At 42.9% G+C, this 18873-nt stretch overlaps 1 protein-coding gene across 2 annotated transcripts in view; it reads right to left on the bottom strand.

Moving 5' to 3' along the window:
- The window catches only part of SRFBP1 (serum response factor binding protein 1), a 108124-nt gene that overhangs the window by 48186 nt on the left and 41065 nt on the right, over positions 1-18873 (bottom strand). For both annotated transcript variants that reach the window (XM_077290890.1, XM_077290898.1), the window contains exon 3: positions 14869-14941. In XM_077290890.1, coding sequence (XP_077147005.1) covers positions 14869-14941 — 73 coding nt within the window. The remainder of the gene's footprint in view (positions 1-14868; positions 14942-18873) is intronic.

Here is an 18873-nt window from a genome sequence, read left to right as displayed (position 1 = left end):
CCTCCCATTCCTTTCCCTGTGGAGGGTTAAATGGCAGGAGCTAAACTCAGGACAGGATGCAGGCAAGCACCTGATGTGTTGTGGATCTTTTCTCTTTTATGAGGGAAGCGCAGAGACTGGGAGTAAAAGTATGATTACAGTTTACTAACTAGTTGGCTGGGTTTTGACTTAATCTCCTCTCTATTCCACATGCACTCTAGCAATGTTATCTTTACTGAACTCAGGGCCAGGATGCAGACAAACACCTGTGCTGTGGATCTTTTCTCTTTTATGAGGGAATAGCAGAGACTGGGAGTGCAAGTATGATTACAGTTTACTAACTAGTTGGCTGGGTTTTGCCTTAAGGTACCGTCACACTAGGCGATATCGCCAGCGATCTGTGACGTTGCAGCGTCCTGTATAGCGATATCGCTATGTTTGGCACGCAGCAGCGATCTGGATCCTGCTGGGATATCGCTGGTTGCAGGGAGAGTGGACGAACTTTCTTTCGTCGCAACTCTCCCGCTGACACCGCTGGATCGCCGTGTGTGACGCCGATCCAGCGATGTCTTCACTGGTATCCATGGTAAACATCGGGTTACTAAGCGCAGGGCCGCGCTTAGAAACCCGATATTTACCATGGATACCATGGTAAAAGTAAAAAAAAAAAAAAACACTACATACTCACCGTCTGTTGTCCGTCACGTCCCCTGGAGCTTGCCGTACTGACTGTCTCAGCGCCGTCCGGCCGTAAAGCAGAGCCCAGCGGTGAACCTGCAGTAACAGCGGTTCACCGCTGGGCACCGCTGTTACGGCCGGCCGGCGCTGAGACACAGTCAGTGCGGCAAGCGCCGAGGGACATGAAGGACGACAGAAGGTGCGTATGTAGTGTTTTTTTTTTTTTTACATGGGGACTTCGGCATCGCTGAAGACAGTTTCAGCGATGCCGAAGTCGCTTGGTCGCTGGAGAGAGCTGTCTGTGTGACAGCTCCCCAGCGACCACACAGCAACTTACCAGCGATCACGTCGCTGGTCGCGATCGCTGGTAAGTTGCTCAGTGTAACGGCACCTTTAATCTCCTCTCTATTCCACATGCCCTCTAGCAATCTTATCTGTACTGAACTCAGGGCCAGGATGCAGACAAACACCTGTGCTGTGGATCTTTTCTTTTATGAGGGAAGAGCAGAGACTGGGAGTACAAGTATGATTACAGCTTACTAACTAGTTGACTGGGTTTTGGCTTAATCTCCTCTCTATTCCACATGCCCTCTAGCAATCTTATCTTTACTGAACTCAGGGCCAGGATGCAGACAAACACCTGTTCTGTGGATCTTTTCTCTTTTATGAGGGAAGAGCAGAGACTGGGAGTACAAGTATGATTACAGCTTACTAACTAGTTGACTGGGTTTTGGCTTAATCTCCTCTCTATTCCACATGCCCTCTAGCAATCTTATCTTTACTGAACTCAGGGCCAGGATGCAGACAAACACCTGTTCTGTGGATCTTTTCTCTTTTATGAGGGAAGAGCAGAGACTGGGAGTACAAGTATGATTACAGTTTACTAACTAGTTGGCTGGATTTTGGCTTAATCTCCTCTCTATTCCACATGCCCTCTAGCAATCTTATCTGTACTGAACTCAGGGCCAGGATGCAGACAAACACCTGTGTTGTGGATCTTTTCTCTTTTATGAGGGAAGCACAGAGACTGGGAGTAAAGCCCCCATTACACATAATGAGATCGTTAGCAAGATCGCTGCTAAGTCACCAGTTTTGTGATGCTACAGCGACCTCGGCAGCGATCTTGCTGTGTTTGACACCTAGTAGCGACCAGACCCCCGCTGTGAGATCGCTGATCGTGACGTAACGGCCTGGACCATTTTCTGATCATTCCTCTCCCGCAGGGCGGCATGCATCAGCGTGTTTGACGCCTAAGCAACGACCTCCACAGCGATTTCCTGGTGCGTGGCTCGTCTAACAGGTCGGCGTATGGGTCGTTACAACGACCCATATCGTTGCTGTGTCGCTGTGGACGTAGTTGTTTTTGACATCTCACCAGTGATCCCAATGATCATTTCGCGACGTTCCAGCGATCCTGGCCAGGTCAGATCGTTGTTGGGATCGCTGGAGAGTCGCTTAGTGTGATGGGACCTTTTAAAGTATGATTACAGCTTACTAACTAGTTGGCTGGGTTTTGGCTTAATCTCCTCTCTATTCCACATGCCCTCTAGCAATCTTATCTTTGCTGAACTCAGGGCCAGGATGTAGACAAACACCTGATGTGTTGTGATCCATGTCATGTCAAATCCATCACGGATCACCTTCTGATGGAGAGGGGCGCAAGTGGAAACGAAGCCTAACCCTGTACTGCTGAGTGGGGTATCTTGCCTCAGCAGTCCTTTTACGTTTACTTATACTGTTGTAGTTTATTTTGTCTTTACTAGTTCTGTATTTACCTGAGACTATATCAGGTATACAGCAGTCCTTTTAAGTTTATTTATACTGCTGTAGTTTATTTTGTCTTTAATAGTTCTCTATTTACCTGAGACTATATCAGGTATACAGAAGTCCTTTTAAGTTTACTTATACTGCTGTAGTTTATTTTGTCTTTACTAGTTCTCTATTTACCTGAGACTATATCAGGTATACAGCAGTCCTTTTAAGTTTACTTATACTGCTGTAGTTTATTTTGTCTTTACTAGTTCTCTATTTACCTGAGACTATATCAGGTATACAGCAGTCCTTTTTTCGTGTATTTGACTCAGGACCCAGTGGAATATGGGTTTTATTATTATTTTTTTTAGTTTTACAAGTAAGGTATGGATTCTTTTCTGTGAGTAACAATATTATGTTATAAATAACTACATTTTACAGAATAGTTGTTGATCCAGGGATTTAATCTGACTGCCATATTTGGAGTCGGGAAGGAATTTTTTCCCTATGTGGAAAATTGGCTGCTACCTCATGGGGTTTTTTGCCTTCCTTTGGATCAACACTGCAGGATAGGTACACTAAAATAGGCTGAACTGGATGGACACAGGGCGTTCTTCAGCATAAGGGGTCAAAATAAGAGTGTGTGCAAATTTGTAGGTAAAAATCGAATGCGGGGAGGCAATCTGTGGGGACCTAGCCAAGATTGGGAGAAGATTTATCCCCGGTATGTGACATCTAGGGAGACGCGGTATCCCTGGTATGGAACATATAATATACATATGTATGAAGCTGAGTTATGGCTCCTACACACGTGTTTTATTAGTGCGAATTTGCACTAAAAAAATGCACCCCATTGATTTCAATGGGTTTACACACACTAGAGATGGGGGGGGGGGGCTAGAGAGGAAACAGAGCAGACATATTTTGGTCAGTCAAGTGGGGAACATGTTAACAATCTTTCACCCATCTCTATTACACGTCTATCACCCAAATTTATTATACATGTCATTGCCCACCTGTCACACATATCTCTCAAGTCTTCTCGTGTCAATTGTTTGCATGCCTGAAGAAATGCTTCACACTTCTATCAGACACATATCGCAAGCACGCATCGCAGGCGTGCATCACAAGCATGCACACGATATATGCAGCGCAAGCATGCTCAGGATATATGCAGAGCAAACATGTACTGAAGGCATGGGGTGCAAGTGTTTGGACAGAAGGCAGGAAAGTCCGAGCACCCTCACATTAAGTGTATACCGCGACATGCACAGAATCTCCCCTGTATAGCCATTATTATTCCCTTCCTTGCACTTGGTTTTATTGTTATCAATAAAGTATATATTTTTGTATCATACTTTGTTAGACCATGTATCATCCTTTGTTCGGCGTTAGTGACATGCACAGAAGGCAGGAAAGTGCAAGTTGCGTGCACCCCATACACCTTATGTGTGAAGCACAAACATGCACTTGCATGCAAGCACAAGCATGTATCTAATGCATGTAATCGCGGCACCTATATCGTGCATATATCACACTGTACTTCTATGATGTAGTGGCATTTACTGAAGGCATGCATGCCACTTGCATGAGATAGTTTTATTGCAAGCGGACGGCTTGCATCTCCACTAGTTGGGTTCTCTGGCTAGCATGGGGAACTGACTCTTCTTTCAAAGAACCTGCACCTATCATCACCACACTTGGAGAAGGGGTTATAACTGATTTGCTTTGCAGGATCACGTGTGGCATATGTGGGCATGCATCACCACTAGTCGTGTTCTCTGGCTAGCATGGGCTACTACTGACGCTTCTTTCATAAAGTTTTCGATTCTGTCGGCTCCATTTCGGGGTCCGTCTCTTTGCAGTTTTCTGTATAGAAGACGGACACCCAAGAGGACAACCGAGATGGCGCCTACACATGGCGGAAGACAAAACGTGTAAGAACCTGAACTGATCATCACTTTAGATTGTAAGCTTTTAGGAGCGGGGTTAGCGCTAGGTAGGAGGATAGATATGATGCAGGGTGATGAAGGCTCCATTATGCTTCGTTTTTCTGTTAGCTTCGTCTCAATATTCGCCTCTTTGTAGTTTCCTGTAGCTGGACACCCACAGGGCAGAAAAACGAAACATGACAGACCCTGAACCGACCGCCATATTTGGGGTCAGGAAGGAATTTTCTTTCCCCCCTGAGACTCGGATCTCCGGGGGTTTTCTTCGCCTTTCTCTGTATCATCGAGTTGTGTCTCTTCTGTCTTACAATAGGAGGACGATTTGTCTCCCGGAGCTCAGGCTCCACAGGGGTCCTGATACTAGAGACGCAGCTCCTGTCCTATAATACACGCCATTATTAATGGCTCCTCTGCTAAATGCAAATAAAAGGAGTAAAATGTAAAAAAAAAAAAAAAAAGAATTTTTTGCAATCAAACTTTTTTTTTTTTATTCGCAAAGCCAAATGTACATTGGCTACTCTAAATTTTGACCACCCTAGCTTAGATAGTCTCCCCTTTTATTTTTTTTAGTTAGTTAGGACTCGCAAGAAGATGAGGAGCCTTGACGTGGCTTGCGAGCTTACGTATTGCTGCACAAATTTTCAGCTACTTTTTTTTTTTTTAAGAGTTGCATTTTGCATAAATTACGTTTTTAAAAACTGAAATTTGGGCAGAATACTAACCAAGACCTCATATACAATCATTGTGGTACAAAAAAGTAGACAAACAAATGAATGTGAGAATTTTGCATGGTGGGCTTTACACAATACAATATTGGTTGCAATATCATCTGCTAGCAGATAGAGATGAGCAAATGATTGCTTGGTGCCCGGTTCTCGACCAAGTTTAAGCTTAGAGAAATCTGATTGCTAGATCTTTGGTAGCCGCTTTTGGCAGACGATATTGCTAGTGATCTTGACTAGGGATGAGCCGAAACCGTCTTTTTGCCGTTAGTTGGAACCATTTCCAAATACTAACTTTTTTTTGTACGAATCTGAATACTAATACACACGAATACGAACATACGCAATAGGGGAAAAAGTGCGTATATACTGTACGTATGCATATTCGCTAATATGCGTACATATATTCGCTAATATGCGTACACATATTCTCTCATATACGTACGCATATTGTCTTATGTGTACGCATATGCATATGCATAGCGGCATAGGCGGTGGAGTCAATGGGTTACGAGCAGGGACTCCAGAGCTCCGGAAGAGTCCCTGCTCTTAACCCATTGACTCCACTGATGCCGGGACCTGCTCTTTCGCTGTCATCTCACATGCTGCTGATGCCGGGACCTGCTACTCCGATGCTGTGGGACCTGCCGATGATGATGATGCTGTGACCTGCCGATGGTGATGATGCTGTGACCTGCCGATGGTGCTGATGCCGGGACCTGCCGATGGTGCTGATGCCGAGACCTTCCCGATGGTGCTGATGTTGGGACATGCCGATGATGCTGGGACCTGCCGATGGTGATGAGGCCAGGACCTGCCGATGGTGATGATGCCGGGAGCTGCTGATGGTGCTGATGCCGGGACCTGTGAATGGTGCTGATCCTGGAAACCTGCTCTGCTGACCCCACGCCGCCGACAGGTAAGATGACAGAAAAAAAAAAAATTTGGGGGAACGAACTTTCAGCGTGTGTTCGTATGCACCAAAAGTGAATACAAACACACAAGATTCGCTACTAATAACGAACCTCAGGGAACGGTTCAGCTCAACCCTAATCTTGACACATTTAAACTTCACCTTATATGTTCTGGGGATCTTCCACATGTTGGCCGATGTCAGATCTGCAATTTCCATTTTTAATTTGCTCTTACATTTTCTGAAGATCAAAAAATGGGCCCTAGGAGGCGCAAGTGGCCTCAGCAGGTCCCCAGGGGTTAAGCTCAACCCTGAGGGGCTACAACTACCAAACCAGCGCCTGAGGGGCACCCAAGTGTGAAAGTCTTGCAGGGGCAGCCCGGGCACCATTCCAAAGCACTATCTGTAGTTCCTTCAGGAAATACCCATCTAGTTTAATTCTGTCCATGTGTAGTTCTGTTTTTAAGTGTTCACTCAGTTCCTTCCAAATTTCAACAGCATCCGCAATAAAACAGCTATTTTTCTGTATTTTGTTTAAAGCTTGAGAGATGGGTTTCAGGAAGCTCAGCATATGTTCAACATTTCTCTTAAGCCCAATGTTGAGGATTTTGGCCGTGACAGTGCCATCTATTTTATCTCGATTTTCTTCACAAAGTGTCATCAGAATAGGCCAGTTTTTGATATACTGCTCAAAACAGTCCACCACAGAGTTCCATCTAACATCTTGTGGGAGCGTTAGCTTGGTTCCACCCATCCTTTTCAGAGCTGCTGCAGCAAAATGATTATTACGGAAGTATTTAGCAATTTCAACAACATTAGCCTTTATTTCTGGAACACTTAAGTCTTTGGCTAAGAGGTGCAGCAAATGAGCACTGCAACCATATGTTATTAGCAGCTTTGTATTCCCTCCCTGCTCTTCTAAATCTCTTCTCATCTTGGATACGTTTGCAGCATTGTCAGTGACCAAACTGCGTACTAGACATTTGAATTTTTGTTCACATGTCGTTATAGCTTTTACTGCCACTTCTTGTAAGTATTCTGCTGTGTGTGCATTTCCTGACTTATCAGTTGTTTGTGCAAGGAAGACTTTACCTTCTTCTGTTGTTATACAAGCACATACAATAGGATCATTGTGGACATTACTCCACCCATCAATACTTAGGTTAACAATTTTACCCTCCAGAGCTGTTGCACATTGCTCCATTTCTCTGTCATACACTTGATCCAGCAGTTTCCCTGCAACATCAGCTCTGCTGGGTGGACTGTATCCTGGTCTCAGTGACTGAACCATATTAATGAAATGTGGGTTCTCAGTCAGACGGAAAGAAGAGTTCGTTGCATAAATAAACTGGGCAATTTTTTCATCAATCAACTCTTTTTCTAATCTGCTAGTTCTTATCACAAACCTATCTATGGTGGTTCCAGGAGGTAAAGGTTTTTTCTTCCTTTTGGGTGATGGTGATATGTGGCTGTGGGTGTCTGATGATGATGCTGCTGCTAATGAAGCACTATCCTGGATGGATAACTCTGAAACTGTAGAACAGGATGATGGTGATCTTGGAGGTGGATAGTTTCCAGAATCCATGAATTCCCCTAAACAAAAAAAGTCAATGCTGTTATTTTATTGTTTATACAATTTATGCTTATTGTACACAACACATCACTGCCCCTGCCCCAAAAGGAATATTTGTTTTTCTTCATAACTGTACCAAATGACAGTAACATGCAGTAATAATAAGAAATATAATTTTTCTCACACATGACAGTTCAGTCTTTAGAAATAGGATTCAATAAAAATGTTTACCAACCTGAAGATCCTGCCTGTTCAGAAGTGTTTCTTTGGTCATCTTCATCACCGCACTTCTCATGATGTTGCCTCATTCGCGCCACCTCTTGCATCTCTTTGTTGCATCGTTTGCATTTTGCACGCATGCCTGCCTTACCGATAGGCGAAGGAGCTTCATTAAAATATTCCCAAACTGGGTCTCTTTTACGGCCTGCTGCCATTATAAGGAAAGAATGTAATAAACCTCAGATCGTACACACAAACAGATCCAGACTTGTCTGTCTGTGGCTATGCTGCAATATTGTGCTCAAAGTTTAACTTTCATTTTCTTGTCTGCTTGCCCTTCCTCCTCCTCACACTTAGATTCACATTCTTCTTGTGTTGTGCAGATCTATTCCACTCCAAACAATCAGAAACATATTGTCTAACTTCTTGGACTTGGCACTGAAGGGGTTGATTCTGTATTCATAGGTTTGTAGAACAATAGGATTAAGCTCTTTTTCTCAACTCTGTTCATGTTGTAACATTTTTGCCGTGAAGAAGAGGCTGGGACCTCTGCGGAGTCAAATTCAGTTTTGAGAACTGCGTAAGTAAAGCGAGCGTCTGTGATAATATAGGAGAGAAACTGCCCACTAATCCTACAGAAACCTCTGGAAGAGCATGGCATTGTGAATGTTACACATATACAGCCTTTATTCTACTGAGTTAAACAACTCAGCTTTATCTCATGATGGAAGAACCTTTGGATGGTAAAATATTTTCCTCAAAAAGCAGTTTATTGAAAAAAATCCGATTTAAATCAAAAAAATCCGATTTTTTTTATTTTTTTTAAAAAAACATTGATTTTTATCCACCCTGGCCTTTTGCAAGGTGCTGAACAAGTGGCATGGAGAACCTATAAAGATGTGATCTTCAACTTCCTTGGCAACAGCAGGGCACCGAACTTTGAACAACTCGTGGACAACATGCTCACAGCATATCATTTGATGAAATGCAATATGTCACTAAAAATGCATTTTCTACATTCTCACTTGGACTTTTTTCCAGCCAATCTTGGTGCCGTTAGCGATGAACACGGTGAAAGATTTCATCAAGACATTGTGCTGATGGAGAAAAGGTACCAGGGAAAGTGGAGTATGTCAATGCTGGCTGACTATTGCTGGAATCTTATTCGAGAAGCGTCTGACTCGGATTATAAAGGAAAGTCGTCTGCAAAACACTTTTGAACAATTGCTTTTGCTACTGACATCGATGCACATGTATGTAGTTTCTCGGACGTCATACTGTAGACTATAAACTGTTGTTTCTTAACCCCTTACTGCCAGCTGACGGAATAGTAAGTCAGCTGGCAGTATCCCTTGATTTGAGGTGGGCTCCGGTGGTGAGCCCACCTCAAAGCTGCGACATGTCAGCTGTTTTTAACAGCTGACATGTGCCCGCAATAGGAGTAAGCGGAATCGCGATTCGCCCGTGCCTATTAAGTAGTTAAAGGGAACCTGTCACCCCCCTCTGGAGTTTGTAACTAAAAGAGCCACTTTGTGCAGCAGTGATGCTGCATTCTGACAAGGTGGCTCTTTTATTTCGGGTCCCTGGCACTGCTGAAAGAATCGTTTTTGAAATTTGTCCCTCATACCTTGAAATCGCCAGGGAGGCAGGTCTTTCACCCCTAATCCAGACGTCTCCCAGCCGTCACTCATGGCCTCTGCACGCCGGCGTCGCCTCCTCTTCCTTTATAGCGTTCCCGGCACCTGCTCTGTAAGTTCGAAGGGCAGCGCAACTGCGCATGCCTGAAAAAAAAATAACAGCGCAGGCGCCGGGAACGCTTATGAAGGAAGAAGAGGCGGCGCCCGGCGTGCAGATGCCATGAGTGACGGCTGGGAGGCGTCTGGATTAGGGGGGAAAGACCTGCCTCCCTGGCGATTTCGAAGGTATGAGGGACACATTTCAAAAACGATTCTTTCAGCAGTGCCAGGGACCCGAACTAAAAGAGCCACCTTGTCAGAATGCAGCATCAGTGCTGCACAAGGTGGCTCTTTTAGTTACAAATGCCTGGGAAGGGGGTGACAGGTTCCCTTTAAATGCCGCTGTTAAACTCTGACAGCGGGCATTTAAATGTACTTCCGGACGATGATGCGAAAATATGCGCAGCGACGACCCCATCACGTGATCGGGGGTCATCGCTGCGTTGCCATCACAACCAGAGGTCTCCTCGAGACCTCTATGGTTGTTGATGGCAGATAGCTATGATCATCACCCTATGGAGGCTATTGAAGCATGCCAAAAGTTAAAAAAACAAACAAACAAAAAAAAGACATAAAAAAGTTTAAATCACCCCTATTCGCCCCGATCAAAAAAACAAAAAAACAACAAAACAAACCTACAGTACATATATTTGGTATCGCCGCATTCAGAATTGCCTGATCTATCAATAAAGAGAATTAACCTGATCGCTAAACGGCGTAGCGATAAAAAAAAAATCAAAACGCCAGAATTATGGTTTTTTTTGGTCGCCGCAACATTGCATTACTGTAAAATGCAATAACGGGTAATCAAAAGAACGTATCTGCACAAAAGTGGTATCATTAAAAACATCAGCTCGTCCCGCAAAAAATAAGCCCTCACACGGCCATATTGACGAAAAAATAAAAAAAAGTTATGGCTCTGGAAAGGAGGGGAGAGAAAAATGAACATGAAAACTCAAAAAAAGCTCCAGTCATGAAGAGGTTAAAAACCTTACGCGATACAGACTTTTGGAGCACATATTCGTGTTCAGCATATCAAAATTTGTTGTTTGTTGCACAGTGCTATCAATCACTGCGCTGGTCCACAAAGGCCGGATATCATCTGTCTACAGGATAAGCAATACACAACTGAGAACCTCATAGATCCCAAAAAGAGTAATCATAAGCCACCCACTTCTCCTCTACACGACCACAAGTTTGAGGAGTTTAAAAGGGGTTGTCCCACATAGGATCTGAAAGGTTTTAGAAAATGAGAATTACTTCTACAGATGCTATGAAAATTGGCACACAAATGCACTCTACAATTTGCATAGCTCCAGTAGAAATAAAAGGAGAGAGTCTCATAGCCATATCCTCCCCTCCTAACAACAATGGAACCCATTTTCGAGATAGATGAGATATTCCGGAGATGCACAATGTCATAAATCATCCAAATTGGACACTTCCTTAAATAGAGTGGTGTTCACATACGAGTCCTTCTGCTTCATTTAACATCTATAGGGCCCTAACGTTTTTCTATGGTGATACCTAGTTGTCTGCCATTTTCAGTATTGTAATAATAAAAAAAAATAAGAAGGTATTCAGGCATGCCCCAACAAAAGACACAAGAATGTTAATTAAGATCTGAGAAATTAGCCATTAAGTCCACAATTGTTTTCTCACTATTCTAGTGTTTAAAGAATATCATTAAAGCCTTTACAATTAGATGCTAAAGAAACCAGATGAAAAAAAAGATACGACTGTTCTCATTCTAGCTGTATCTTTAATTCCAGCTGCCAGCACATAGGACCACTTCATCCATCTGCTATTACAAACCACAAGCCTACAAGGGTTGTCTAAAATAGCATAGGCCCCTCTAATTAAACTGCACAGCAGCTGGCCACGCACACGGATGACCCATGGGCTTTATATATCTCAGGAATTAAAGATCTCAATCTACTTTATAGAAACGGCATTTCCCCCAGGATTTCCTCATTACTAAATCGAAATATAAAAAAGGACATGTAAGCTTTTCTAACATATCTGTGGGAGTAAATAATGGTCTTCCCCAAAATATAACAATTCTGGAGCTTTCTGCCTCAGGACGCCACATCTCCTCCGTTACGCCTTTTAGAGATTGATGAATAATTTAACAAATGGGTGCCACCCATCGGGGGGTTCCTACAACACTCATACATTCTGCAACTTGCACCGACACTGTCAGACAGTGAGGGGGATGCACCACTTGACAAGAGGTATTGGTCTGTGTCAAAAAAGCCAAATAAAATCTATCAAGACTTAATTTTTACAATTCTCACCAAAAATCATGGTGTCTGGGGTTGGTACTTGCAGTTATTTGATGCCTATAGAAGGTATATATCCCCCGTATACTTTCTAAAGGCACTAGATATGAATAGACAACAAAAAGGAAAAAAAAAATTAAGAACAGTTATATTTTCATTTCTGATGCAGAAAAATTCCGTGTGTTGCCCAACATCTTGGAATGGTTTAACTGACTGTATCAAGATGAAACGATTGTAAAGTTTTGTTCTCAGATACAAGTATGCACTGGGAAGTTTTACTTTATTGGCCACATTTCCAATTTGTCTACCGTTCTGAATGTGCACTTGGAAAGGACAAATGCTCACAGCCCGCCGGCTCGGCCAAGCCACAATTGTGTAATACGCTCCATGGATAGCTTTAAGTAAACAAAATGTTCTTCTGGCCCAAACCCAATGGTCAAAGGATCCTAACACTAATCCAAAACAATAACAAGGGCTACAGCTTTAACTCCGCTAATCTATGTAAAAGGTGTTAAGCTCATCAATAGCCAAAATATAGTTGGTCATGCTTAAGTCTCTTGATCCATTTTTTAGATCATGGTGAACACAACTAAACTTAGAATCTCACAATTGGGACAAGAATAACAAAAGACATAAATGATATAATCTGTTATCAAGTTATGCGACTGTACTACAATTACCATTCACAGCATAGTGAACCTCCACAATGTTTTAATGGATCGACCATAAATAGGCAGTAAATTGCCCGATATATCCCATGTTGCCCTAGCACTGCTGCTCTCTGCTGTGACCGCTGAAGCCAATCAGTGGCTTTAAGGGTCTTGCTGTGTTGTAAGCTAATTGGCTTTTGCTGTAGAGTGTCACTAAGAAAATCCTACTAGAACAAGCTAATCTTTATATAGAGTTGATCAGAATCACTGTAAATGATGGCAGCTGTTTACTGATTATTATTTAACCTGAGTTTAAATGTAATTGGCCAATTATGAACACAACTTTATCCCCAATTATAAGAGGGTGTTCACACTTCGGCAACCACATCATTTTAGTCTTATTTAGACTTTCGTTCTATAAATTAGTTCAGTTTGTTGTTGGCTTTACAGATTATAAGTGACATTAAAGATAGGAAAAGTTCTGAAATGATTCTTGGTATGATTTTTTACATGACAAGGGGTGTGTAGACTTTTTATAGCTACTATATGTAGTGCAGAGCATTAACTAGCCTATCATTGTTATACTGACAAGGCTTCCTAACAGATTGTGTGTATAAACTAATAGGCTTTCATCTGTGGCACACTGGAGGCCATTGTTAGGGTTTCATAGCAACTATCGGCTCCCAGTCTTTTCGCTGTGGAGAGCCAATGGAGTGAAAAAGGAAGCAAACGCCCTGTCACACTACTTACAGTACATGCAGTAGCTGCTACTGACCATGGCATGTAAGGAGTTACGGTAATTGTTATAAAGTGGAACCACGGGCGCCATGATCCTGGGGTAAATAATATGTGGCATTTTACCCCTTTTACATAGTAATGGGAAGTGGCATGTTCATTAGGAGGAGAAAAGGCAGTAGAGTGACAGGAAGTGGTTAATTTTCTGTCTATTAACCCCCATGCAGCATACAACCTGCAGTATATATACTGTAGAGGTTCACTCTCTCTGGTAGGCATTAGACCATAAGTAGCATTCACACAGGCAATGCAGCTTTGGTCCAAACACATACAGTTTTTACTGCTTTTCACAAGCTGCACAGCACCAACATATATCTCCAGCTTTGTCCAGGAGCTAACTAAACAGAACAGACCCTGGCTACACCTGCCACAGCTGAGCTAGCCAAAGCTTGGTCAAACAAAACAACTATTGTCCATAGCAACAACTGATAAATGTGGTTCTCAGGGATTTTGGTTCACAGGGATTTTGGCCCATCTCTCGCTTCAGCTCCAAGATACATCCAGTCTGGTCAGTTTCCCGGAGATGACTAAGAAAGCCAGCCTGGTTATACGCAGGGCCAGCCAGGCAATCTAATCAGAACCCTTAAAGCTAGGATTTAACTGTAGCCTACCTTGGCCTGCAGCTTCATTTTTTTCACAATGGTAAGGCTCTATTCACATGTTCGTTCAGATAGCTCATTTGCCAATCAGGAAAAGACAAAGGAATAAGCGATGCGTTGCAACAGTATTGCAAACAGAAGACCGAGGAATCCCACTGATTCATTTCATCTGAGCGCAAAAAACACTGTTCAGATCTGGTCACATCAAAAGTTTGGATTCCATCCAGGGAGTAGGTATAGTTTCCACTTTCCACCCCCACCCCACCCATTTGTACAGCATCCTAAAATCTTTAATAAGGCGTGAACAAGCCCTCCCAATAAACATTTATTAAGTAAAGGTAGCAAACACAATGTACTTCTCTAATTAAAAGGTTAAATATTACAAACTTATTTCAGGAGACTTTAACCAGAAAATGAGAGTGTCCCACCAATCAAAAGTACACGTTGGATCATATATAGCGCTACACATGCTGGCGTCTTTACTTCGGACTACAGAGTCATTTTAAAAACTTTGCTTCATAAGAGAAAATGCATTGACAAGAAAATATAAGGATCTACTACAAGAACCCACAAGATGTAGGAAAGCATGTGTTCCTTATCTTCAGACAATCTTTAGTGCACTTTTCTCCAAAATTATCCAGATTTTCCTGAGTTCTGGGCACAGAGTGAATAATGACAACATCTTCTAAAAATGTAGAAAGAACTGGCTATAGTTGGAGCATGGGAGAATGAGGTCAGCATACACTTCTCCTATCCACAAGTCTACCAACACAGGAACTTTCCTCCTTTTCTGAGGACTTTCAGCAAATACTCCAACCTTTAGAAAGTGCATGCATTCCTAAATAAATGTACATTGAGCTTGGCAAGCATGTGTGCCAAGTAAGTCAAGATCACAGAAGAAATATAAGAAAAACATGGAAAAATGTTGGATTAAAATATCTCAAATGTTCCAAATGATTTGTAAACGTGAGTTATGAGCGATATAATAGACTACATATGGCTGAAGAAAGACATCTTTTACCCTGATACTTTGCATTTCTTCAAGAAGTCTTTGCACTCGTCTTTGATTTTTGAGAACTTGTTCTTCTGGTCCCCTGTTAATGCAAGTAAAAGTAGTTAAAAAGACAAGTAAAAAGCTCAAAAAAGGAACATAATAAATGAACACATAAACACAATGAATAATAATAATCGCGTACACATCACATGCTCATCAGTTGTACTTGGCTTATTAGCTGTAAGGGAAATAAACACAAGCCTGCTGATGATGCACAATCATTGTCAGCTTGGCAGCATCTTCTGGTTCTAGCCGTCACCGATCTCATCTTCCAACCTATTCTCATCCACAGCTGCATACACTATTCTGAAAGGTTATGCACACCTAATCACAGAGTTGTTTCTTAATTATTCATTTACTTTCTAGATGTAACGTTGAGCAGCTTCTGAATAGTATTCATTAAAGATTTTCTACCAAAAATGTCCACGTCATTTTTCTAACGGAATCCCCAGACCAAACTCTCAGTGTTAGAGATAGCATGAGGAAGGGAAGGGGGAACAGAGGGAAGAACAAGGAAATATGTTATATAGACAAGGAGATCACCACATTGACAGGTTATAAGTGCAGTTCTGGGGCTGTGTGGATAAAGCAAGCAGGACAGGACAGCAGCACCCCGAATACTAAGTGCCCATCCAGCCTGTAGCACAGGGAGGGAAACTCTCACATGAGAAAATTCTGAGAATTGGATCAGACTTCAAGCTGCAGAAAATCAATAAAAGTTACAGGGAAAAGTGTGTAATTTTATTATCCACAACTTATCCAATAACACATGTGAAAAATAGGTTTTCCATGTCAAAAGGTGTCCCTAGATTTTAAAGGGAACCTGTCACCATGAAAATGCAGTCCAATCTGCAGGCATCATGTTATAGAACGGGGGGGGGCGGCGGCTTAGAGGATCGATCTGTAGTTTTGTGAGAAAAGATTCTACATAACCTGTGTCTTATTCATTTAATCCTCTTCTGTTTCTGTGATTTTCGGTCCAGTGGGCGGTGCCATCAGTGCTGACATCTTTCTTTTCTGATTCTGCATACAGAGCGCTGTCAGTCCCTGATAGGACTGCCCATTCAACCGAAAATCACAGAAAGTGCAGAGGTTTAAATGATGAAAATAAGTTAGCGCTCACTCACACTGGTGTGATTTTACATGCATCAAGGGAATAGTAATTATTATACATTTTTATAGCGCCATTTATTCCATGACGCTGTACATGTGAAAAGGGGGCAAATATAGACAAACACAATAAGCATGAGCGAAAACAAGGCACACAGGTACATAAGGAGGGAGGGCTCAGTCTGCAGGGGATGGGTGAGGATACACTAGGAGAGGGTAGAGCTGGTTGTGCAGCGGTTCAGTAGGTTGAGGATCATTGCAGGTTGTAGGATTGTCGGAAGAGGTGAGTCTTCAGGTTCTTTTTGAAGGTTTCTATGGTAGGTGAGAGTCTGATGTGCTGGGGTAGAGAGTTCCAGAGTATGAGGGAAGCACGGGAGAAGTCTTGGATGCGGTTGTGGGAAGAAGAGATAAGAGGGGTGTAGAGAAGGAGATTTTGAGAGGATCGAAGGTTGCGTGTAGGTAAGTACCGGGAGACGAGGTCACAGATGTATGGAGGAGACAGGTTGTGGATGGCTTTGTATGTCATAGTAAGGGTTTTGAACTGTAGCCTCTGGACGATAGGAAGCCAGTGAAGGGCTTGGCATAGGGGAGAGGCCGGGGAATAGCGGGGAGACAGGTAGATTAGTCAGGCAGCAGAGTGTAGGAAGGATTGGAGTGGTGCCAGAGTGCTAAAGGGGAGTCCAGAGAGTAGGAGGTTGCACTAGTCAAGGCGGGAGATGATAAGGGCATACACTAGTGTTTCTGTGGTTTCATTGTCGAGAAATGCGCGGATCCGGGAAATATTTTTGAGTTTGAGATGGCAGGAGGAGGTAAGGGCTTGGATATGTGGCTTGAAAGAGAGGGCAGAGTCGAGGATCACCCCGAGGCAATGAGCATGCGGGACAGGGGAAAGTGAGCAGCCATTGACATTGATGGATAGGTCTTGTGGAGGGGTAGAGTGAGATGGGGGAAAGATGATGAATTCTGTTTTGTCCATGTTCAGTTTTAGAAAGCGAGCAGAAAAGAAAGCCGAGATAGACACACCGTGTGGGATTTTGGTCACTAAGGACGTGAGGTCAGGTAGATCTGTGTGTCATCGGCGTAGAGGTGAGAGTAGGGGTCCCAGAACTGAGCCTTGAGGGACACCGACAGACAAGGGGGCGAGGTGAGGAGGTGGTGTAGGAGAGAGAGACACAAAGTAAATTTAAAAAATTTTAACTTTAAACTATCATTTTGTTTCGATGAGCAGAACTGTACACACTTATGTAGATGAACAAATGTGTATATCTCTATACACACCGCCAACATATTTGACAAAACCTCACCAGATATGCAGAGGTGAACCACTTTTTTTTTCTGCTACCCCTTTCCGTAGAACGGAAAGCAAATTTAACATACAAGAGAGTCTTGAGAGATAATATTTTCAAACCAAACCTGTCCTTATTTCAGAAGACTTTATACAGATGGGAGTTTGAAGATGGACCAAATAGCGGTATGGGCCAAAAACTTACTGGCTCTTACCACTCCAATTCTGAATATGCACAGACTACTGAAATCACCAGACCTCCAGCAAATTCATCCCTCATACCACTATAAATAAGTGTTTAGATTAAGACTTACTTGTTTTATCGTCTTACAATATCAATTAGAAATAAAGTCAGAGACCATTCTAGAGCTCAAAGTAGGAGTACTGACATATAATTCTTACTAAGTATAACCCTCACAGAACAAGAAGCTTTAATTTATCCATTGAATCCTTCAGATTGTGAGTCAGTTTGAGCATTCTTCTAACCCCCTTCACAGCCAGATATTTCAAGGCCATAGAGTAGCGAACAAATTAACTCAAATTGTCTATTTATATAATTGCCTTGTAATGTTTTCACTTGCTGTTCTGTCCAGATGTCACCGTATCCTAGAATTCCAAGCAGAGGAAACTCACCAACCACCATATTGGGACACCTAAGTGATGGGTGTCTCAATATGGAAACTGCTGCTGGTACCAACAGCGGAACACCGTTGCACCACACACAGTCTATATGCCATACGCACCACACACACACACTCACTCAGCCTCTTGCACGGTACCACCAGAGGACCACCGTCGCGAACACGCCGCCGCTGGGATCAGCCGAATGATTCACTGACTGCCTCCATCTTTGTACAGGAGGAGCGCATGCGCAGTTTTAATGTGACCGCCGCTATCTGTCTGCACAAAGATGAAGAGCAACAGCATCGCTGGGACAAAAAAAATGCATATAAGCATAGGCGACAAGATCATGGGTCCCCTGATGCAAAAGTCATTAGATTACAAGATGCCATTAAGCAACAACAGCGCTGCATGCCTGCCCCCATCGTGACATTACCGCCCTCCCGATGCGATAGCACTGGGCCTCCATCTAGTTTCAAATAAAAGGAGATAGAGACTGACTGGGTCCCTCCATAGCATCTACATAAACACTACTGCTATAATTCAGAAACTAGAGACAAAAGCTTTTGTCCTAAGTCGAGGCATGAGACAGAGGGCCAAGCCAATGAGGCAGCAGGCCTAAAGAGTAGGGCTACCCAAGACAACTAGACTACTCCTTGTGGAGATACATATCCTAGGGACCAACAGACTGACCTAGTCACTGCAATCTTCAGATTCTCAGGCGGCACTCTCCAAGCTCCTCTGTACAAACGTCAGAATATTACCAAAGGAGGAAGTGGGTGGCCTTTTATTTGTTCTAGGCTTGCTATCCAGTTGTAGTATGGAGACTCATCTCTCTGGTGCAATCTTGTGTAATGGGAAAAACAGACACGTGAACAGCTCCACTAGATAGAATTAGTTTGTGTTCTATAAGTAAATAACATGTATGTGACAAACGGAATCCTGAATGATACATG

The sequence above is a fragment of the Ranitomeya variabilis genome, chromosome 1 (assembly GCF_051348905.1).
Source record: "Ranitomeya variabilis isolate aRanVar5 chromosome 1, aRanVar5.hap1, whole genome shotgun sequence".
Taxonomy (NCBI): domain Eukaryota; kingdom Metazoa; phylum Chordata; class Amphibia; order Anura; family Dendrobatidae; genus Ranitomeya; species Ranitomeya variabilis.
This window is presented reverse-complemented; position numbering and strand designations above follow the sequence as displayed.